The 22,707-nt window shown below is 35.7% G+C and overlaps 2 protein-coding genes across 4 annotated transcripts in view; one reads left to right on the forward strand and one right to left on the reverse strand.

The window, feature by feature from the left end:
* TPR (translocated promoter region, nuclear basket protein) overlaps window positions 1-9,263 on the reverse strand; it is a 60,712-nt gene extending 51,449 nt beyond the window's left edge. Inside the window, exons 1-3 of one of the 2 annotated variants that reach the window (XM_074308596.1) lie at window positions 8,889-9,263; window positions 8,148-8,462; window positions 4,001-4,105 (exon numbers count right to left, since the gene is read on the reverse strand). In XM_074308596.1, coding sequence (XP_074164697.1) covers window positions 4,001-4,105; window positions 8,148-8,462; window positions 8,889-9,000 — 532 coding nt within the window. In that variant the 5' untranslated portion in view covers window positions 9,001-9,263. Of the gene's footprint in view, window positions 1-4,000; window positions 4,106-8,147; window positions 8,675-8,888 lie in introns of those variants that run through there. The other variant, XM_074308595.1, reaches the window with a different exon arrangement.
* Window positions 9,264-9,276: 13 nt separating this feature from the next.
* The window catches only part of ODR4 (odr-4 GPCR localization factor homolog), a 42,394-nt gene continuing 28,963 nt past the window's right edge, over window positions 9,277-22,707 (forward strand). Inside the window, exons 1-5 of one of the 2 annotated variants that reach the window (XM_074308602.1) lie at window positions 9,277-9,401; window positions 12,878-13,015; window positions 15,698-15,829; window positions 16,931-17,026; window positions 19,743-19,849. In XM_074308602.1, coding sequence (XP_074164703.1) covers window positions 12,917-13,015; window positions 15,698-15,829; window positions 16,931-17,026; window positions 19,743-19,849 — 434 coding nt within the window. In that variant the 5' untranslated portion in view covers window positions 9,277-9,401; window positions 12,878-12,916. Of the gene's footprint in view, window positions 9,402-10,050; window positions 10,188-12,877; window positions 13,016-15,697; window positions 15,830-16,930; window positions 17,027-19,742; window positions 19,850-22,707 lie in introns of those variants that run through there. The other variant, XM_074308603.1, reaches the window with a different exon arrangement.

Consider the following 22,707-nt stretch of genomic DNA (forward strand, 5'->3'; position numbering starts at 1 on the left):
GTGCTGACTCAACAAAATATATATCACATATGAAAGTGTTTGCAATAGCTATATTTGCAAACAAATTAGGAAGACTTGGTCATGGAGTGACAGTAAAAACTTTTAAAAATTAGAATATAAGGTACAGGGGAAAAAGGACTCAAAATTACTTTTGAATTCGTGGATAATTACCATTTGACAAATCTATAATCTGGCCTAAAGAAAAAGGCAATACATCACTTTAGCAGGGATAAAATTAAAAAATGAATGAGATTCACCCATAGATTTAAATGTTAGAAAGGACCTTAAAAGCTATTTGGAGAGGGTTGGTGATATGAAGATACTCATCAAGAAAATGAATGAATGGAAAAGAAAGCATTTACTAGGTGCCAATCACCATGTAAAGGAGTAGAAACACAAATATACAACCAAACCATCCTGGATCTTCAAAACAACCTTACAATTCTAAAGAAACTACACAAATATAACAGAGTAATGCAAAATAAAACTTTTTAGTCACAGAGATATTGTGTAAAAGAGTAAAATGGGAAACCAAGTGACTTGCCCTTTTCAGAAGCAACAAAAGTGTTAATTTGATGATCATTTTCAAAACAATAAGAGGGCAGGGAAGGAGGTTCTTATGTACTGGTGGGGATAAAGTGGTCAAGAAGCATGATTCCACAGGGGCAGTTGGAATTAGTAACTGGAATTCTGGTTTGGACAGTGGGGGCAAAAATCATATTGTACTTGTCATCAGAATCATTATCAGAGATAATTATGTTTATGATCTATAAACATAAAACACAGCTCACACATTTTCTCTAGTGTCTGGGAAGACTGATGAAAATACACACACACTGTTCCTATTTCAAAAGTTCACTATTATTTTACTGTTACTGGTCTCTGAAGTGGCAGGTACTTTCCTGTAATATTAACATTTACTGATTGTTTTAAAGTTACTTCTTGTACTCTTCTAATTAATTTTATAATTATAACATTTTTTTGACTGTACATATCCATAGGTAATTTTTTTTTTTTTTAAACAAAATTATCCCTTGTACTCCCTTCTGTTCTGAATTTTCCCCCTCCTTCCCTCCACCCCCTCCCCTAGATGGCAGGCATTCCCATACATATTAAATATGTTATAGTATATCCTAGGTACAACATATATGTGCAGAACCGAATTCTGTTGTTGTTGTTGCAAAGGAAGAATTGGATTCAGAAGGTAAAAATAACCTGGGGAGAAAATTGCTAACAGTTTACACTCATTTCCCAGTGTTCCTTTTCTGGGTATAGCTGATTCTGTCCATCATTGATCAGTTGGAATTGGATTAGCTCTTCTCTATGTTGAAGATATCCACTTCCATCAGAATACATCCTCATACAGTATCATTCTTGAAGTGTATAATTATCTCCTAGTTCTGCTCTTTCACTCAGCATCAGTTGATGCAAGTATCTCCAAGCCTCTCTGTATTCATCTTGCTGGTCATTTCTTACAGAACAATAATGTTCCATAACATTCATATACCATAATTTACCCAATCATTCTCCAATTGATGGACATCCATTCATTTTCCAGTTTCTAGCCACTACAAAAAGGGCTGCCACAAACATTTTGGCACATACAGGTCCCTTTCCCTTCTTTAGTATTTCCTTGGGATATAGGCCCAGTAGTAGCACTGCTGGATCAAAGGGTATGCACAGTGTGATAACTTTTTGGGCATAGTTCCAAATTGCTCTCCAGAATGGTTGGATTCTTTCACAACTCCACCAACAATGCATCAGTGTCCCAGTTTTCCCACATCCCCTCCAACATTCATCATTATTTCTTCCTATTATCTTAGCCAATCTGACAGGTGTGTAGTGGTATCTCAGAGTTGTCTTAATTTGCATTTCTCTGATCAACAGTGATTTGGAACACGCTTTCATATGAGTGGAAATAGTTTCAATTTCATCATCTGAAAATTTTCTGTTCATATCCTTTGACCATTTATCAATTGGAGAATGGCTTGATTTCTTATAAATTAGTCAATTCTCTGTATATTTTGGAGATGAGGCCTTTATCAGAACCCTTACCTGTAAAAATGTTTTCCCAATTTGTTACTTCCCTTCTAATCTTGTTTGCATTAGTTTTGTTTGTACAAAAGCCTTTTAATTTGATGTAATCAAAATTTTCTATTTTGTGATCAATAATGATCTCTAGTTCTCCTTTGGTCACAAATTCCTTCCTCCTCCACAAGTCTGAGAGGTAAACTATCCTATGTTCCTCTAATTTACTTATGATTTCGTTCTTTATGCCTTAATCATGGACCCATTTTGATCATCTTAGTATGTGATGTTAAGTGTGGGTCCATGGCTAGTTTCTGCCATACTAATTTCCAGTTTTCCCAGCAGTTTTTGTCAAATAATGAATTCTTATCCCAAAAGTTGGAATCTTTGGGTTTGTCTTCCTATCAATTTAATAATAACAATTTCTATAGCTCTTTTAAGGTTTTCAAGTGTTTTACATAGTTATTTCATTGAACCTTCACAATAACTCCTGGGATTGATGCTATTAAAAATTTCCTTTATAGATGAGGCTGACAAAATGATTCCAGGGTCACATAGGTGGAATTTGAGGCAAGATTTAAACTTAACTATTCCTCTCTCCACTATATAATTTAGAGGTCTATACATTCTTAGAGGTATTAAATAGGATTTAACTGTTGTGAAATACTATATACTTGTGCCTGACTACTAGGGTTTCTAACCAGCTTCCTACCTGTAGTTAAAAAAAGGAAAATGTTGTACTATACTAAAGAATAGCATCAAGAAGAAACAACATTTACTTAAGAATTTAAGGGATGCTAAGATCATTTCTAATAGCAACAATGGAAATTTAAAACACATAATTCAAATAAGCAGAGGAAAGATTTTTGGATCCTGTGAAGAGGGAAGATAACTTATATAATTTCTGTAGTAGAAGGGACTTCAGAGGTTATTTAATCCAATCAGTTAAACAAGAATTACCTCTACAAAATCCCCCAACTTATATTGGGAACAAAAGGAAAAGTCCTATTCTACATATTCTTCCACACAGCTGCTAATCATTTTTTGAAAGCAAAGATCTGATCATATAATATCCCTCTTCCTCTCAACCTTTCAAAAAGTTCCAGAAGCTCCCTATGACCTCCATGATTTGATAGATTTAATTATCTTTATACTTTGGCTGCTTCCTATCATACCAATTTTCTTACATACTATTATCCTCCAGATATTTTTTTCAGGCCAACCTTCCTGGCCTACTTGCTGTTCATCTTATACAAGGCTCCATTTCCATGCCTAGAATATTTTCTCTCCTCACTTCTGCTCTTTGAGATTCCTAATGTGAATCCTAACTACAACAACTGGTTATTTTGTGTCTACCTTAAAACTTCCAATGATCCCAGATCTATAGATTCCATAAGCAAGCCATTTCATTTGTGGAGAGCTCTGTTTCCTGTATATTCTCAAAAATTAATCAATTAAGAAGTCAGATTTCTATCACAATGATAAATGTTTTCTAATAGAGTAAATGGCAAGAATTAAGCTGATAATTCTTTCATGCCCTTAAACTATAAATATGACCAATTACTAATTAATAAAGTTGTACACAGCAAAATTAATAGTTTTTCATTAACACAACACAAAGAATAAAATAGCTTTTTCTGTGATAAGATTTAAAATTCACACATTACTTTTTATTCTTATCATGATTTCACAGATAATCACATAAGCTCTTTTGTCATTTAATCTCTCAATATTTGACATACAATACAAAAAACCTTTTTCCTATTTATTTATGCTTATTTTTTCCAAAGATAAACAAAATAGTTGGAAATCACATAGAAGCAATAAATGGATCAAAAGCTGAATATCTATAACATATACATCATTAAGAAACCTTAATGTAGTTTCTCAGAAGCTTTAGAAGACCTCCATATATTCTTATACATAAAATCATGTAATTAAAAAACAAAAAAAAAAACAAAAAAAAACTTACTAAGTTTTTCCAGTTCTTGACGTAGTATTTGGCATTCTCGGCTTTCATTTACAAGTCTCTCTTGAGACTGGGACAGCCGCTTCTCTACCTCAAAGTATTGTTGCTCTGGGGAAAAAAAAAAAAAAAAATCACAATTTTGTTTACACTCTGTTCATGTAAATGTAAAAACGTAAAATAGGGAAATGGAAAGTAGAGAATTTGAATAAACATGAATGAAATTAGAGAGCTGGGATGAATTAACTGAGAGTTGAAGAAATGAGGTTCAAAAAAATTTAAGGGGCTTAGAGATAGCTAGTATCAGAGCCAGGAACTGAATACCCAAGTCAAACTTCTAGTCCAGTGTTTTTTAAACTACCCCCAGATGATTAACATTTTAAATTTTTGAAAAGGTCCTTTTAATGACTTTAAATGGCATCAAATTTAAAAAGAAATTAATCCTTGAGAGCCACATACTGACTTAGAAAATCACAGATCAATACTATTAATGTATTCTATTTTTACTTCTTTTGTTAAACATTTCTCAATTACATTTTAATCCTGTTTAGAACAATAATTTGACACCTCTGTATTAAAGGATTAGCCACTTATATCTCATCTTGGTGTAGAGTTGATTCTGGATTTTTATAAACTAAGCCCTTGGAGATTGGCACACAGTAGGCACTTAAATACTTGCAGAATAAAAAAATCTTAAAAGACAGGCTTGAAAACATGTTATCTAAGGACCAAGCTAGGTTTGTGCTCTATGGGGGCAGCTAGGTGGCGCAGTGGATAGAGCACCAGCCTTGAATTCAGGAGGACCCAAGTTCAAATCTGGTCTCAGACACTTGACACTTCCTAGCTGTGTGATCCTGGGCAAGTCACTTAATCCCAGCCTCAGAAGGATTAAAAAAAAAAAAAAAAAAAAAAAGGGTTTGTGCTCTACATAAAGTTGATACTTAATTGATTCAATTAAATATTGATCAACTTCTACGGTCAGAGCTATACTTTAAGAACATGCAGCATTTATATGGAATATAAATTAGAGAAGAAAAAGTGTGGGTGGTGGTGGTATAATGGAAGGGGGGGGGGGAGGGAATAAAAACTTATTCCAATATTCCAAGGGAGAGGTGATAAAAAGCCTCAACTGGGGTAGAGACAATGTGTAATGTGTAGGCTAGCTTTCTGGAGGTCCTTCGGACAGGCCTTAGTCTCAGAAGGATAGATACCAGAAAAATGGTCAAGAATCAAGTCTAAATTCTTTATTCTGGCTCAGTCTTGATCGTAGTGCAGAAGGAATGAGAGCCTCACGGGAAGCTGGTCAAAGACAGAATATCTTCCAATTCTTCTTAGCCCTTATACACCTTATTGCAATTACATCATTATAGCATACTGATCATGTTGAACTAGAGAACCATTATATCACCATGCTAAGTACCAAATATATATTCGAACTAGAGAATAATCATCTCATCAATTCCACTGAATTAACACCTTGTTTCAAGTATACTTCTCCAGAGTTCCAGCTCTCTATAACAATGTGAGTAGAAAGAAATCTAGGGATGAATATGAAGTAAAAAGGGTCACTTTAATATACACCACCAGAAAATGGAAATGCAAGAATTAGGTGGTAAAATAGTTTAAGGTACAGATTCTTAACCTGGGGTCTACAGACTGCCAAGGGAGATGGTTGTAAAATTAGATGGGGAAAAAACCCCACCAAAATACCACATTTTTACTAAGATTATTTTTCAACAGAAAGTTATCATAAAAAAAAAAAAAATCATGACACAAACATAACACAAAAAGACGCACTGCTAACCCAAATGAACTAGGTCTTCTGCAAGAGAAGGATTTATTATTTTTGTTGATTTGAATCATTTTCTATTACACCAGAGTAAACTATCTCAAAACCCCTGGACATTTTTTGACCTATCAAAATTCCTTTCCCCCAGTTTCTGATAACAATGAGGTGCCTCTTCACCTTGCCAAGGTCAAGGTCTTTAAATATGCTTGATCCCTTCCCCTCTCCAATCTTCTCCAAAAGATAAGCAACCTCATTTTTAAAATCTTCCACTACCACCTATAATGGTCCTTCTCTCCTGCCTTTAGACCAGCCAGATAGCCAAGTCATCAATGTCCTGAAAAACAAAACAAATGAACAAAAACCCAGTCATCCCTTAAGCTATTGCCCTCTATCTCCTCTCCCCTTTTGAGCCAAACTTCTAGAAAAAGCTACTGGTATTTCTCTTACTCCTCAATCCTTTGCAATCTGGCTTCTGGCCTTATTGGACAAATGACTTTGCTCACTCCAAAATTACCAATGAGGTCTTTATAGTCGTATCTGATACTCTGCTTTCATCCTTTTTTGGCCTGCTTCATTTCACACTATGGAGCACCTTTCTCTTTCTGGATACTCTCTCCTTGTGACACTTATGGTTCTCTTAACTGTCAGATTTTCCCCTTACATTGCCTTTTTTGTTTTTTTATCCATATCACTTCCCCTTAAACATAAGTATCACTTACAGTTGTTCCCTTGTTCTTCCAACTCTTCAGCATGGATTTTAATTACTATAAATGACTTCCAGATCTATAAATCTAGCCCCTGTAACCCCCTGTAACCCCACCAAAAACTTAATGAACAAAAAAGAAAGGGGGTGGGGCACCCACAGGTGACTCTAGAGAACTTGCCCAAAGGAAACTTGCTAAAAATATCTGGTGTGGCTCTCCATTTTCCCTATGGAATTTCTGACCTCCTTCCCTGATAAGTCAGGGAGGGCCTGACCACCTGTGTTCTACTTGAAGCAAGGATACTTACAGCAGCGTGTTTACTTAGTGTGATTGATGAGATCATGGCTCTCCAGTTCACATATACTTAGTGTGATACAATGATGTAATCAGACTAAGGTATTTAAAGGCTGAGAGGACTGGAGAGGAGAGCTCAAGCTCCATGTTAGACTCAAGACAGAGACACAGAGGAGACACTGAAGAGGGAGAAATTCTTCTGATGCCTCTCCTGCATTCATCACTCCTCCACCTGAGACAAAGGCTGTCCACAGACCCTTCAGAGAGCTATTCCAGACATTACACTGTCTACCACAAACATCTCAAACTCAGTATTTTCCTTCAAACTCTTCCATCTTCCAAATTTCTCTGTACTGCTGAAGACACAACCATTCTTCTAGTCCTCCCACATTGTAACCTTGGCACCATCCCAGACTCCCAAACCTCTCACTCCACCTGTCCCATCAGCTCCGAAATCCTGCCATTCCTATCTCCATACTTTTTCCATTGGATCCTTTCTCTTAGCCACCTTAGTTCAAGTTCTCTTCATCTCTTTCCTACATTCTTGGTAACAGCCATTGATTGGTCTCCATGCCTGGTCTCTCTCCATTGCTGCCAAAGAGATTTTCCTTAAGGACAGTTCTGACTGCAGCACTCCTCTATTGAATAAATGCCCTGTCTGCTTCAAGTATAAAATATAAGCTTCACTTTGTCTTTAAAGCTCTGCACAATCTAGGCCCAACTGCTATTTGCAGGTTTTTGGATCGCACTCCCACCCTCAGCCAAAGAGGCCTCCTCCTTGTCTGTATCATTTTCTACATTAAATCTTTCTCGACTTCTAGCACCTTTTCTAAAAGGCCTTGTGCTTATTCTCTTTATATATTTTTTCAACCCGTGCTTATCTTTTTAAGCTTTAAAACTTCAAGGTACTCTCACGTTTTGGTCCCTTAGTTGGACCGCAAATTCCAGTCGCTTCGTTCTTTGAATTAGCATCCTCACTGCCCACCCCTTGCTGAGTTCTCTTTTCGGAACTAGGCCACCAGTTTACCTCAATGTGGTGTGAAAACCCAAATTCAAACCCCAGCTTTGCTGCTCACGGCACGCTAGTGCGGCAGAGACACAGGCCTTGGTCTTCTCATTGGTGGTCTGTACGGTCCTCAGGATTTTTTGATATTTGGGTGCCTCTCCAAGAGGTGCACGTTGACAGGGGGAGGATCCAGGGAAGCCACGCTGGCTGCAAAGCGTGGACGCTCGCGTCTGAGGCCCTCATGGAAGCGGCCTTTCCGTGACGCCGAGTCCCGCGGCACCCCACGCAAGGCCCGGAGAGGGGAGGGGATGGGAAGCACTCCCCGAGGAGTCACTCGAAGGATTCGGGGGGCCTACTCACCGCTTTCCACCTTGAATTTCTCGTGCCGCCCCTTCAGGCAGTCGATTTCGCTCTGCTGGTCCGCCAGGAACTTCTCCAATTTGGCCTGGACGGGCTTGGGCAGTTTGGTCAGCTCCTGCCGCTCCAGGACCTGCTGCAGCACCGCCGCCATGTTGCCAATGTCCAGATCTCCAGGCGGAGGAGCCGGGTTGGGGACCGAGGGCAAGGACAGGGAAGCCGAGGCTGGGGCCTGCGCCAGCGACGGCGCGGAGGCCGAATCCTCCCGGGCTACGCTTACGCGCGCACCCGACTCCCTAAGGCTAGCTCGGCGGGACCCTGGGAAGCCAAGAACAGGGTGAAGAAGAATCCTCGACTCCCCGCCCCGGGGAAGCGCGCGCACGACCCACCCCTCCCTGCCTCCTCCCGCGCGGCGAGCGCTCAGATAAGACTCCTTCGAGCACCCTGGGAAACCGAGTCTAGAGGCAAGCTTAGATTCCCGGATGCGCGCGCACTCTGCCAGCTGCTTCCCCGCCCCCACCCCGCCTCCTTCACAGTCTGCGCGCAGAACGCCGGGAAATGTAGTGGTCTTCTTCCTCATCCGTCCTCCTCCAATTCTCCCTCTTACCCTCCACCTCCGGCACACTCCTGGAAACCAATCCCCTTCTCTCTCCCTCGTTTCACTTCTCCCTCTTTCTCTCCCGCCCTCCGGTGTGATAAAACGATCTGTGAGAAGGGCGGGGTTGGTAGAGCGGTACTACTTACTAGTCAACCCGCGTCCCGCCCCAAGGAGCCGAGAGCCCTTTTCACTGAGGCTTCGAGACGTCATGGGTCGTCGTCTTCGGGTACTCCTAGTCAGAGAGCCACTAGAGGGCATCAGGCCCGGAGGGGCGGAGCGAAGCGGGGCGGGCTGGTGCCGCTACCGCCACACTCTTTATGGCCGTCCGGAAGGGGGCGGGAAGGAACAGCGGTCGTCTCTTCTGAAGTAGTGAGGAAGATTGGGATAAAGGGCGGAACTCCGTTTTCCTAAGTCAGTTAGAAGGCACCGTAGACGCGCGTCATCGGGTGGCGCCAGCTACTCACTTCTCTTCTCCCCTCCCCTCCCCTCCCCCTGCCCGGAAAAGGAGGTCGGAGGCCGGAGGCGAGGGGGGCGGTGTCTCCTTTCTGTACACGCGACACTAAGCGACTCTGGGGGAAAACTGGGGCTGCCGAGGCGGTAGTTACAGCTTCCTCCATCGCTGCCCCTGGGGCCCGTGGGCGCGCCCGTCACCCCCACATGTGAGTCAGCCCGTGGCCGGGTCGAGGAGGGAACCCAGGCCCTAGGGACAAGGGGAGATTGCCCGGAATTGGGCTGTCAGCCCTAACTATGGAAGGCAGGGGCAGAAGGGCGAGAGTGAGAAATCTCCACGGGCCACGAGGCGGGGGTGGCATGGGGGTGGGGGCGGCCGAGAAGGCGGGAAAGGGGGCATCGTAACATTTAGTCCCGATTACTAATTTGTGCAGATAAAGAAACAGACTTTTGGCGGTTAGAGGAGGAGCTGTTGAGAGAAGATTGACCCACTGCTTGTTATTAGTGGAGTCTGGGACTGCACCAGGAAGCGAGGGTTCCTTGGGGGCGAGCTCTCCCACACTCGATTTTCATTAAAAAGAAGCGAGCTAAGAGGAACCTTGAAGAGTATCCTTCTCCATCACAGAAATTAACCAGAAAATAACGTAGAGAGGTGAAATAAACATCAGCCTGGAAGGTTAAGTCACTCATGCAGGATCCTGGTGATTGAAATGTTCTTGGTGGTTCTGGGGACCCTTGCAACAAAGTTCAGCATTTTTCAGCACCTGCCCTGTGAAATCCCGTCCTGGCTGTTGGGGGCATGGTCCCCAGGAAGCTTGCAGTATAAGAGGATGAGACACGCTGCCAGTGAGACGGATTCTTAAAGCACCAAACTCCACTTAAAACCTTTGCTTTCCCTTGTAGCCACAGAACTTATCCCGGTGTCTGCTAAGCATGTAATAGGTGCTTAAAGATGTTTAACCAAGTGTTATATGCAGGGAAACATGGGGCGTGAGGTAACGACTTATCAGTTTATCCTTTTTATGTTTTGTTTACATATCTCAATAAATTATGAACTCCTCCTTGAGACTGGGGCTGTCTTTTACACTTTCTTTGTATCCTCTCACTTAGCACTGCCCCTGGTACATAATAGGAGCTTAATAAATGCTGAATTGTTGGCAGAATGAATAGTGATATTTTCATCAGGTTTTAAAGAGTAGTAATTCTGCAAGTCCTGGAGGAGAAAAAAAAATAGGAATAGAAAACAAAGGTAAGGAAGATAAAGGTAACAAAGATACCTGATATGATCATACCTTTCTTCCCACTTTTGGGTCTCAGGAACACTTCCTTGCTGATCCTTGTACACAGATCAACCTTGGCATTTTCACTGACTGTTCCCCATACTATTTTCTCTCATCTGAATCCTGGCCTCCTTCAAGGATTAACTTTGTGCAAATCCTAGTTAAAATCCTACTTTGTTGTTAATTTCTTTAGGTTTATTTCCTCCTTTTTTTTCTTTTTTTTTTTTTTAGCATAGCCAGAATTGTTCTCATGTTAAATCTGATCAAAATTCTTTTGAAAAATTCAACCTGTTTAAAAATTTTGAGTGGCATCCTAGTACTTTGTACAAAAAGCCTTTCCCATTCTGCCATAATTCTAGTGCTTTCTCTCTGCTCTAGTTTACCCTATATATAGCATGTTTCTATATTGTTTTTTCTAGTAGAGGTGAATTTTTTTTTTTATTTTTTTTTTGCTGAGGCAATTGGATTTAAGTGACTTGCCCAGAGTTACACAGCTAGGAAGTGTTGTGTCTGAGGTCAGATTTAACTCAGGTTCTCCTGACTTGAGGGTTGGTGCCCTAACCACTGTGCAACCTAGTTGCCCTGAGGGTGAAGTTCTTGAGAGCAGGGTCTGTTTTTCTTTGCATTTCTTTTGTCTATCCAGCACTTAGAAAATTGCCTAGAAGGTAATACGTGCTTAATATTTATTGATTAACTAACATTACTTTCTATGGTATTATGGAAACATTTAAAAATTATAAATTGAATTCATTCCTTAGATTTTGAAATAGTTCAGGAATTCTTAAATGACCTGTGGATAATAGAAGGGTAATGGTGGTAATAGCTGACATTTATATAAAGCTTACTACTATCCAGGCACTATGCTAAGAGCTTTACAAATAACTCCTTTGACCTTCACTAACCCTGGGAGGTAGACACTTGACAAATGAGGAAATTGAAGCAAACTGGCTGCCTAGGAAATGCCTTGGGCTGTATTTGAACTCAGGACTTTCTGACTCCAGACAAGATTTTATTCATTGTGCGCCTTCAGTTCCTTTAAGGTCATTCAGGTCTGAAGGGCAGACAGTTTGAAATGTCCAACAGGTAGATGATGTGGGATAGGAGAAAACAGAATTAAATACAAGGATCAATCCACAAACATTAAAATATGTCATTCATCTATTTCAGAGGTTTTTAAAACTGGTAACTTTCTGGTCTCAAGGCTTTTTTCGTTTCTTAAACATTATTGCACTTTTGTTTGTGTGGGTAATTGACATTACCATATGAGAAATTGAAATTGATAAATTTTTAAGATATATGTTAATTTATCTGAAAATAAACCCATTCCATGTTAAGCACACATCTATCTCATTAGTATATAAATTTGCTTTTGTCCAATAAATGATAAAATTATATGTATACTAAAGAATTGTTTTCAAATAAACTTTTATGATTTATCTGCAAATGTTTGATTTGTATACTTATATTTTATATATCTACATACCCGAAATTGTGTAAAAATTTCTTGGATGAAAAGGGGTCATGTTTAAGAAGCTTTGTTCTAAGATCCCATGATGATTGAATATGATCAATATTGTGCTTTTGACTCCCCAAGTCTTCCAAAGTATTGGAGTTCAGTATTGGTCAACAATATGCCAGGATGTCCAAAAAAAAATGAGATACTTTATTAAGCTGCATTAAGAGAGGTATATCTTCCAGGAATAAGTGATGGTTCTTCTATACTTTGCTATGTTCAGAGTGATCTGGAGTATTATGTTTACTTTGAGGCACAGTGGTTTTAGAAGAATATTGATAAGGGAAGAAAAAAATCAAATTTATAATTTTTGATTACTCTAGGTTTCATACAATAAGCATTTTCATTGTCTTCTATATACTACTAAGTCCAATTAAAATAGCCTTCACAAAACTAAAATTAAATTAATTTTAAATTAAAATAAAATTAAAGTAGTTACATCCTGAAATGTATTCCCTCCTACTCTCTGCCTCTTAGAATTCTTAGTTTCCTTCAGATCTTAACTCAGATACTAACTACCTACTCCTGTATCATGATGCCTTTGCCAGTTTCACTCATCTGTTAGTTTCTCCACTTAACCTCTTCCCATTATCTTTTATTTATTTGTATGTACTTGTAATGTGTTGATATAAAGTCTTTTGAGGTCAGGTAATGTTTATATTTTGTCTTCATAGGTGCTTAATAAATTATTGATGATTGTTTGCAGGGTATTATGCTAACTTTTGTAGTTAGAAAAGCAAAAAATGAAATAGGCTCTGATCTCAAGCTGTTTATAGTCTTTTGAAGACATTATTTCTTTCTAAACCAATAGGCCCATCTTTTTTTTTTTAAATACCAATGTGCCTTCATATTGTTATTTATTTCTTTTTATTCTATCTACTCTTATTTGTAGAACTTTAACATTGAAAGTAATATTGATGTACTTTGAATAATGGGAAGAAGCTATATAGTAGAAGAGGCTGTTGGCCGGTACCTTTTACACTTCAACAACCAAGAAAAGACTTTTGTCTCTGGTCTTTTGATAGGACAGGTATGTATATTTTAGGTATGTATATATAATTTTTGGATAGGATAAGTATGAATCATTTAGGTAAGTATATTTTAGTCTTAAATTCATTAGCAGCACTTAGCTATTGGGATTAAAAATATGATATAACCTTGAACACTTAGGATCTTAGTGATTGCTTTTAGGTAGAATGATTCCTTTGTATTCCCTTTACTGTTTCATCCCTTCCTCATCTTTCTACTAGTACATTAGCTCTCTTCCTTCTTCTATTTTAAGGGATGGTTTCTGTCTAAGTGGAAAAGTAGTTTTGTAGATTGTTGTATCATGAATTTATAGGAATCAAGGGATATGGTTCATTAATTGCTTCTAAAACCTGTCCTGTTCCTCTTTATATATATATATATATTTTTTTTAATCTTGTTTTTCATCTTAGCTCATTTTACCTTCACTTCATTCTTTCCTAGTTATCTTTTTTCTTGCTCTTTAACTCATAACATTTTTTTTCTTTCCTTTGTGTACAAATTCTTATACTTGAATGTGATGGTAAGAGCACTGGACTTGGAGCCAGGATAAACTTGGCCTTGAATTACAGATATGATTTTGACTATCTTGGTCATTCTGGGAAGATCATTGTCTCCTCTGAGCCTCATTTTCCTTATCTGTAAAAAATACTGCTTAAAATGCCTGCTTTGTAAAACTACCATATAAAAATTGCTTTATAAACATCAAAGAAATACAGAAACATAAATATTTCCCTTCCATTTCTTTCACTAGAGATTGGGCTGGAATTAGGGAGCAGGGAAAGAAACATAGGGAATGATGTCTGGTTTAATGTGGATCTCTTAGAAACCGGGGAAAATAGGTCAAAGTTAGAGACCTTTTATTAATTAAAAAGAGAATCCTTTTCCAAAGCTTAAAAAAAATAGAGAATAGAGAAAAATAAACACCTTTCTATACAATATAATTTTTTTTTGTTTTAACTCAAATTTTACTGCTTCTCCAAAGCATTTTTTATATTGCTTACTCTTATTACCTCCCTTTGAAAAATCATGGATCTATAATATGGTAAAAGTTAGAAAGAATAGCAAGTTAGAAATGCTAGAAAATTATAAGACAGATAACAGCTTTTGGTCCAATTTTTTCAGTATTCATTTGATATCTACATGAATCAGAACAAGGACTATAGAACAAGATGTCTGTTTTTGTTTTTTTCAAAATTGCATTCTTTGAAATTTAGGACTATTGCTTATTTTTAGTCTATTTGATTAAATATGCTTTTTTCAGATTTTTTCCTTTCATGCAAATATTGGCAAAGGCAAAGAGTCTAGATAGCTGTATTCTCTGTCTCTTTCTTCTGACTCTGAGCTTGTCTTATTGCTTTCTTCTCTTTCAAATGTTTTGTTTGGGTTTAAAATTTTTCACTATTATACCTTTCCTTGTTGAAATTTACCTGAGCTGAAACTCCTTAACTTAGGATCAGTTTTTTTCCCCCCCAAAGTGATAAGGAGCCATTGTGTACCAATGAAAAAAGGTCCCTCAACCAAGACTTTATTGTCCCATACCTCTTAGTCCAAGAATTTGTATACTTTAGCAGTTAATCAGTTTTAACATTAAAAAGTTTTTCTTTATCCTCTGATTAAGACAATTCAAATTCAGATTTTCCCACTAGGTTTAGGAAGAGATTTGTTGAAGGTAGATTAAAATTTTTTCTAAACAGAAATTTTTGAATTAAATAGGTTTAAACTATCTATGCAGTTTTCAATTATTACTATATACTATTGATATTTGATTGTAATAGCATCATAATCATATATTATTTAGGATTTTGTAGGCTGTCTCCCAAAAAATATGTTTGTGATTAAGAAATTATAGCAAGTAGGAAAGCTTTGAAAAAGACTTTAACAATTACAGCTGAACAATAATGGAATATAGCAGATTTCCCCTCACTGGACTTTTCCCCAAGGCTTGTTGATAACATATCCAACATATGGATAGTATATAGTAATATTTGAAAACTGCATAGATAGTTTAAACCTATTTAATCCAAAAATTACTAATACGTCATGTTTCTCACAGTACCTGGAGTTTTACCCTGCTTTTATGTTGCTTTCTAAATTTGCTGCTGTTTTCTTTTGTTGCTTATTTCACTCTTCGTTTATAGTATCATGATCATTGGATCATATATTTAGAGATGGCCATCATACAAGACTTCCTGGGTTTCTCTGAAACCATCCTTTTTGTCATTTGTTTTTTATTAATTTACATTATATTCACATACCATAATTTGTTCAGCCATTCTTTTATTGAGTATTCTTTTTTCTTTACCATAACCAAAAGTGTTATGAGGCTGAGGCATTAAAAATATATCATTGTATATGGTAACTAATTTGAAAAATTAGAAATTTGTTTAACCATCAGTTTAGTTACAAAATAAATAAATCAATTAGTTGGAACATTCATATTGCTTTCTTTATACATGCCATATCTGTATTCTTTAATTAGATATCACTGATAGTTTTCATTTTATTTTTGTAATATTTTTTATTAAGTGATCAAGCAAACCAGCACAAATATTTCAACAGACAAAAAAAAAGGAAAGAGGATTGTATTTAAACTGTTAGCTTTTATAATGTAGTTTGTTTTAGAAAAGTTTGCATTAAATTTAAGAAGGTAAAAATAATTAGCATTTGTGTTTTATTTTTTAAGTGTTCCTCACAAAGGGATTATGTGGTTCTTGCCACTAGAACACCACCCAGAGAAGAGCAGAATGAAGACACAAGATCTCAATCACATTTGGATGACTTAGATGAAGAATGGACAACAGCACATGCCAATCAGGTTGTGCTATTTTATAATATACATCAATATTATATTATATAATACACACACACATATACATATATATTTATATTCTATACATGCAGTCATAGAATATAAATACAAAATAAGTAAACATTTTATGTTGATTAGTGACATAAAGCTGAGGTGAAATTTTGTATTTGTTACCAACTTTCAGCACATATAATTAATAATAATAATATTTTTTATTCTTATTTATTTGCATGTTTATTATTTTATTATTTGCACCTACTTTAATCTTAGTCCAGCTTCATTTTTTCCCCCATGAACTGTTTTTAAAATATTTTCTTTGCCCAGCTGTAGTGTGCTTAGTCTGTGCAAATTTATCCTAACCATAATCATCACCTGATGACCAGCTTACTGGTGAAGAGTCTCTTCACATTTATTTAGGCTGTACCTTAGAAAGTAAATAAAATTAATAATTAAAATGAAATTTTTGGTGGAATGGTACTTGAAGCCTTTCCATTAAAGTAGATTCCCAGAGCTGTCATTTCATTGGCATAGTCTTCTAGAATCCAGGGTAATCTGTATGCCATGATAAGAAATAGGAGTAGAATTTTTGTGGAGGATATAGGAACATTGGCATAAGAAAAATTTAGTTAGGATGGTAAATTTGCTCTATAAAAGCTTATACTTAAATTATCTTGGCAAAAAGCTGTATACTTTAAATTATATTTGCCAAAGGCATGTGTTAGTATAGATTTGTAGTTAGTGCTGCTAGCAAAACTTGAAAGTACAATAACTTCTTAAGATGCATTGAAATTTAATGTGGAAAACGCAAGGGTTTTCTAAATGTTCATTACATTATTTCTTAGTGTAAAGCAAAATTTGTTGTAATATGCTTAATGTATATATTTGTTTGGTTTCAAAATAGCTCATTCTAAATGGTTTTGATTACAAGAGGTCCTCTGTCATGAATATCACAAATAAAATACTTAGAGGACAGTAAACTAAGTGACTTCAGCATACTTGACTAATCTAAATTTCTTGATACCAGTTTCAGTTTTCTGTAGCATTTTGGACAATGCTTTAAAATAGTAGCTGGTCAATAAACTGGTTTTTTTTTTTTTTTTAACCAAGGTATCTAGAATGCTACCAGGAGGTTTATTGGTTCTTGGAATATTTATTATTACTACTCCAGATCTTGGAAAAGATGTTCAGACTGCCCTTCGCAGGGTAGGTACCAGCATTTAAACATTTCTCAGTATGATTTGGATGTGTATTGTTTTAATTAGATATAATTTTATATGAAAGTTACTGGTTGTATTTAGAAAATGCTCACAAAATTTTGTGGAGTTGGGTTATATTTATATATTTATATTTTCTTTTTTTTTATTAATTTTATAATTATAACTTTTTTTGACAGTACATGTGCATAGGTAATTTTTTACAACATTATCCTTTGTACTCCCTTCTGTTCCGAATTTTTCCCCTCCTTCCCTCCACCCTCTCCCAAATATTTATATTTTTAAATCTAGTTGCAGGTTGTTGCAATAAAAATCTATGATGAAAAGAAACTGAAGCTCAAAGTTCTGAGCATGATCATTTGTTAACAAACTAGCAGTTGCTAATAAATGCGATTCCTAAAACCCCTCAGTGGCCACTGATGTATTAGAACATACAGAGCAGGCTTTTAAACAGTTGCTAAGAGTGTAGGGTGAGCTTTTTGGCATAATTAGGCTGCCTAGCTTACAAAAGGTTGTTTCTACGTCCGTAGTAAGGGGAGAACACAAATTATATTCGTCAACATCTCTAGAAAATCTAGAAAGTTCTGTATCAGTGACCATGTACAACAGAGTAATTCCGTGATAGGCTTGTAGCCAGACAGAACATTTTAGGATTCAATTTATCAATGAATCTGGGCTGAAACCCAGAGAAATGGACAAATTAAACTCTTATAAGGAAGTCAAACCATCTTGTAAACTCTTAATACTAAGTAGTCAAGCTGTCCTTTCAATAAAACTAATTTCTAAATAATGTTACCAGTGATTAGGTATTATTCTTAATCAATAATAAGTAAAACACAATATCACTTTTCAACTTCATGAGGTTGAATTTAAATACCTGCCTATTATGTGCAGGGTTCTTTGTCAGACTCTGTGGGGATATGAAACCAAAATGAAATTGTCCGTGCTTATCATCCTCTGTGTATGGTGATTCAGCATATATGCAATTAAGTAAAGAAAAGATAGGAGAGCCCACTAATAATAGTTGAGAAGTTAAGAAAAGATTTTACTGAGGCCATCACAGACACCATGCTGAGCTTTGAAATAAGGTCAGGGTACAAATACAGAAGGAAACATTCTAGGCATGAGAGAAAATGCTTTGCAAGGACCCTCATTTGAGAAGTGGAAAGCTGAGGTTGGAGAGTGGCTTGTAAGTCACTCTGGCTAGAACCTAGAGTGAATGAAGTAGAGGAACACAAAAAAGAGAGGGAAAGGTAGATTCATTTCAATTTGTAGAGGGCCTTCAACTCCAAGTTAAGGGATATTCTCTTTGAATTACCAAATATCATTTAGCAGTACACATGTGCTAGATTTCCCACAACATTGATTCCTGAGGAATTTCAGTAAATATTAGATAAGCAGAAATGATAATTGAGTGAACCACACTGATTCCATCTTGTGACTCAATTTTGCATCTAGTTCAGTTTTCTTTTTATTTAGATATGGGTCTAGTCCAATTTCTGTCTTGTAAGAAAACTTTATTCAATTTTGGGAGTTGTGAGAAAACTTTATTACATTATTTCAACCTAATAACCTTATGTGGATGGAAAGCTAAACCACCTCTGCCTGTTGCTTAGAGACCTTTAAATAAAGATCTGGGTTATGCTAACCAGAAACCCAATCAGAATTAAATATTGATGAAAGGAGTTTTCTCATAATTATACATGTATAATATAATATCATATAATATAATTATATGCTAAGCTTAGCAACACCTCTTTTTCTGATTTCAGAGAATTACACTTATTTTTTTCTACTCTTCCCAATTCAGAAATCCCTAATCTTTCCTCCAGTTGGAAATTAGGTTACCTAATCTCATAGTTTACATACAGTTAATTATTTTTAATGCATAAAAAATGTGTTTTCCCCTGAATTTAGGGTCCATTGCCAAGCAAAGGAGGTCCCATCCTGATTTGTTAAGCAATTGGTATGCATTGCTTAATAAATTGATATGCTTGGAATCTCGAAATCTTTGTTTCTTCAGTCATTTTAATCAGTTGATGACACAGGTGATATAGAATTAGACACTATCTCTTTAAATATAATCTCTATAAGAAGTTTTAGAGTTTTGGTTATACAATGGGATTTTAATGAAGTGCTTTTGAAAATAATTGTTTGAAGTTGAAACTAATTTTTATTCATTTGAACTAATATTTCTTTTCTATCTTTTCATTCGAATACTGGTTGCCCAAAATTAATTAATGTTTAAACTGTTTTAGATAAAAATAATATAATTTAATTTGAATGGCATTTATTCAATTGATTATTTTTGAATGCTTTTAATCAGTTATTTTTGTCTCTAAGAGTGGAGTTCAAGTAGATCTTTATTTCTTTATTTAAAATCTTTTATTTCATTTTGGATCAACATGCAATAGTTTATTCATTTGAACTAATATTTCTTTTCTACTTTTCATTTGAATACTGGTTGCCCAAAATTAATTAATGTTTAAACTGTTTTAGATAAAAATAATATAATTTAATTTGAATGGCATTTATTCAATTAATTATTTTTGAATGCTTTTAATCAGTTATTTTTGTCTCTAAGAGTGGAGTTCAAGTAGATCTTTATTTCTTTATTTAAAATCTTTATTTCATTTTGGATCAACATGCAATAGTTTATTTAGAGATGGAAAAAAGAAATCATTTATTTGTTATTTCTTCCTTAGCTTGTGTTTGCTGTGGAAAAATCTATAACTAAAAAGAGACTATGGAATCTCACAGAAGATGACATCTCAGACAGGGTCACACTTCATGTCTGCTCATCTACAAAAAAGTATCTTTTACATTGGGTATTTGCTAAGAATATTCTTACATCTTGCATATTACACTGAAATTATATTCTTGCATTTTTCTTCATAAATTTAGTTCATCATAATTTATAAAATTGTATTTACTGTGTATAATTTTGTAAAGAATACTTAACATATATGCATTCTAATTTATAAATACCCATCTCATCAATGGAAAATTGAAAAATCCATAAATCTGACATTCATGGGGGAAATTGTTTCTTTTTTCTTAATTCAGTCTAATTTTTAGGTGGCTAAATGGTAAATAGAATACTAGATCTGGAGTCAGGAGATCTTGAATTCAAATCCCATCTCAGATACTTAAGTAGCTGTGTGATCCTCAGTAAATCACTTAGCCTCTGTTTTAAGGATAAAATGAGGTCATTATAAAACACTTTGCATTTTTTAAACAATATTATAGGTCACTGGTGAAAACAATTACATTCTTCAAAACATTTATTAGTTACGAGTTTTATACAAAATGCGATGTTTGGCACAGAGATCATACTGACAAGAAACAGGACAGTGCCTGCCTCATTTTAATTTATTACTTCTCAAGAATGTGGAGATCCCTTCTACCTCTGATATTCTTTGTCATATCAGAAAGGAAGGGAAAGAGGAAATAATAAGGGAAAAGGAGAGCACTTTATAGATATTTCATTTGATCTTCACAACAGCTCAAGGAGGTAGTACTAAAATTATCTTTATTTTCCAATTAAGTCAACCCCTGAGGCAAACAGTTTCATTTGCCCAGAGTCATATAACTAGTAAGTGTCAGGCTGAGTGTGCTATCTGCTCTGACATCTCTTGCCTCCAGATAAATTTTGAAATTCATTTGTGACTGTGGAACACCTTTCAAATAGTGTAGGTGTTCATATATTCATGCCTGATACTTTAGTGGAGTTTTTTTGAAAAACATTATTTTCTTTAAAAAAAGAGAATTGGAACTGGCTGAACAAATTATAATTCCAGATAAGCATGCTACCCATCTTCTGTCAGAGAGGTATTAGACTTAAGATGAACAATGGATAAAGCCGAGGCAGATTTGTGGGAGTTTTCTGATTATACACATTTGTTACAGGAGTTCTGTTTTTCTTTTGTCTCCTACATCAAACTGTGAGCTCCTTTATAGCAGGGATGGTTTTCTGCCTTTCATTGCCCCCATGCATCACATATAATAATGTTTAATAAATCCTTGCTGCTGACTTGAAATATTAATAGCAGTGGGACATGATGGCAGGACAAGAAAAGTGCTTATTTATTTTATTTTTTGGCTTCTGTTTCTGTCTCTTCAAACAAAGCTTCTGTAATTATTTATGTACATGTGAACCATTTTTTCCCTTTTTAAAAAAATCTTTTTGCTTTTAATGCTCCTATTATTTTGGGGATACTGGCTATGTAATTGGATTATCGCTCAAAGTGTATGTCCAAGTTGGACCAATTCACAGCACCACTAATGCATTACTGTGTCTGTTTTATTGGTTCTTCAACATTTGTCATTTTCTTTATCAACTTTGCCAGCCTGATGGATTTGGGGTAGAACCTTTGAGTTCCTTTAATGATAAGTGATTTTAAAAAAAAACAAACATTTTTACTTAAAAGTTCTAAGTTCCAAATTTTGTCCCTCCTTCCTCTTTCCCCTCCCTTACATAGTAAGCAATCAGATATGTTATTACATGTGCATTTATTTTAAATCTTTCCATATTACTAATTTTGTACAAGAAGACTTGAATAAAAGTAAAAAAAAGTGAAAGAAAGTGAAAATAGTATGCTTCAGTCTATATTCAGTAATATTAGTTTTTTTCCCTGAAGACAGATATAATGCTTCATCATTAGTCCATTGGGATTATTTTGTATCATTGTATTACTGATACAATAGATAAGTCATTTACAATTCTTCATTGAAAATTATTGGCATTACCAAATAGAACATACTCCTGGTTTTGTTCACTTCACTATGCATAAGTTCTTAGAAGTCTTTCCAGGTTTTTTCTGAAATTATCCTGCTTTTTATTTTTTATAGTACAATAATATTGCATTACAGTCATATAGCACAACTTGTTTAACCATTCCCAAATTAATGGGCATCCCTTCATGATTTAATTCTTAGCTACCACCAAAAAAAGCTGCTGTTAATATTTTTGTGCAAAACCAATTTTTGTTTTTGGATATCTTTGGGATATAGACCTAGCAGTGGTATTGCTTGTTCAAAGGATATGCACAATTTTATTGCCCTTTGGGTTGAATCGGTGCACAACTCCACCTATAGTGCATTGATGTGTCATTTTCCCATGTTTTCTTTAATATTCAACATTTTCCTTTTTGTCATATTAGCCACTTCTTATAAATGTGAGATGGTAGCTTAGAGGTGTTTTAATTTGCATTGTTCTGATCAATAGCGATTTAAAGCATTTTTTCTTCTTTTTTTAAAATAATAGCTTTTTATTTTGAAAATATATGCGTTAGTTTTCAACATTCACCCTTGAAAAATCCTATGTTCCAAATTTTTCTTCCTCCCTTCACCCCCTCTATGAGAAATAAAAAAAATCAAGCAAACAACAGGAAAAAAAGGTGAAAATACTATGTTGTGATCCACTTTCAGTCCCCACAGAACTCTTTCTGGATGCAGAAAGCTCTTTCCATCACAAATGTATTAAAATTAGCCTGAATCATTAAGAGTATTTTTTGATATGATTTTAGATAGCTTTGATTTCTTTCTCTGAAAACTGCATGTTCATATCTTTTAACTATTTATCAATCGGTGAATGACTTGTATTTTTATAAATTTGATTCAGTTCCTTATTGAGAAATAAAATTTTATCAAAGATAAATTTGTTGCAAA

Source organism: Sminthopsis crassicaudata, chromosome 4 (assembly GCF_048593235.1).
Source record: "Sminthopsis crassicaudata isolate SCR6 chromosome 4, ASM4859323v1, whole genome shotgun sequence".
NCBI lineage: Eukaryota > Metazoa > Chordata > Mammalia > Dasyuromorphia > Dasyuridae > Sminthopsis > Sminthopsis crassicaudata.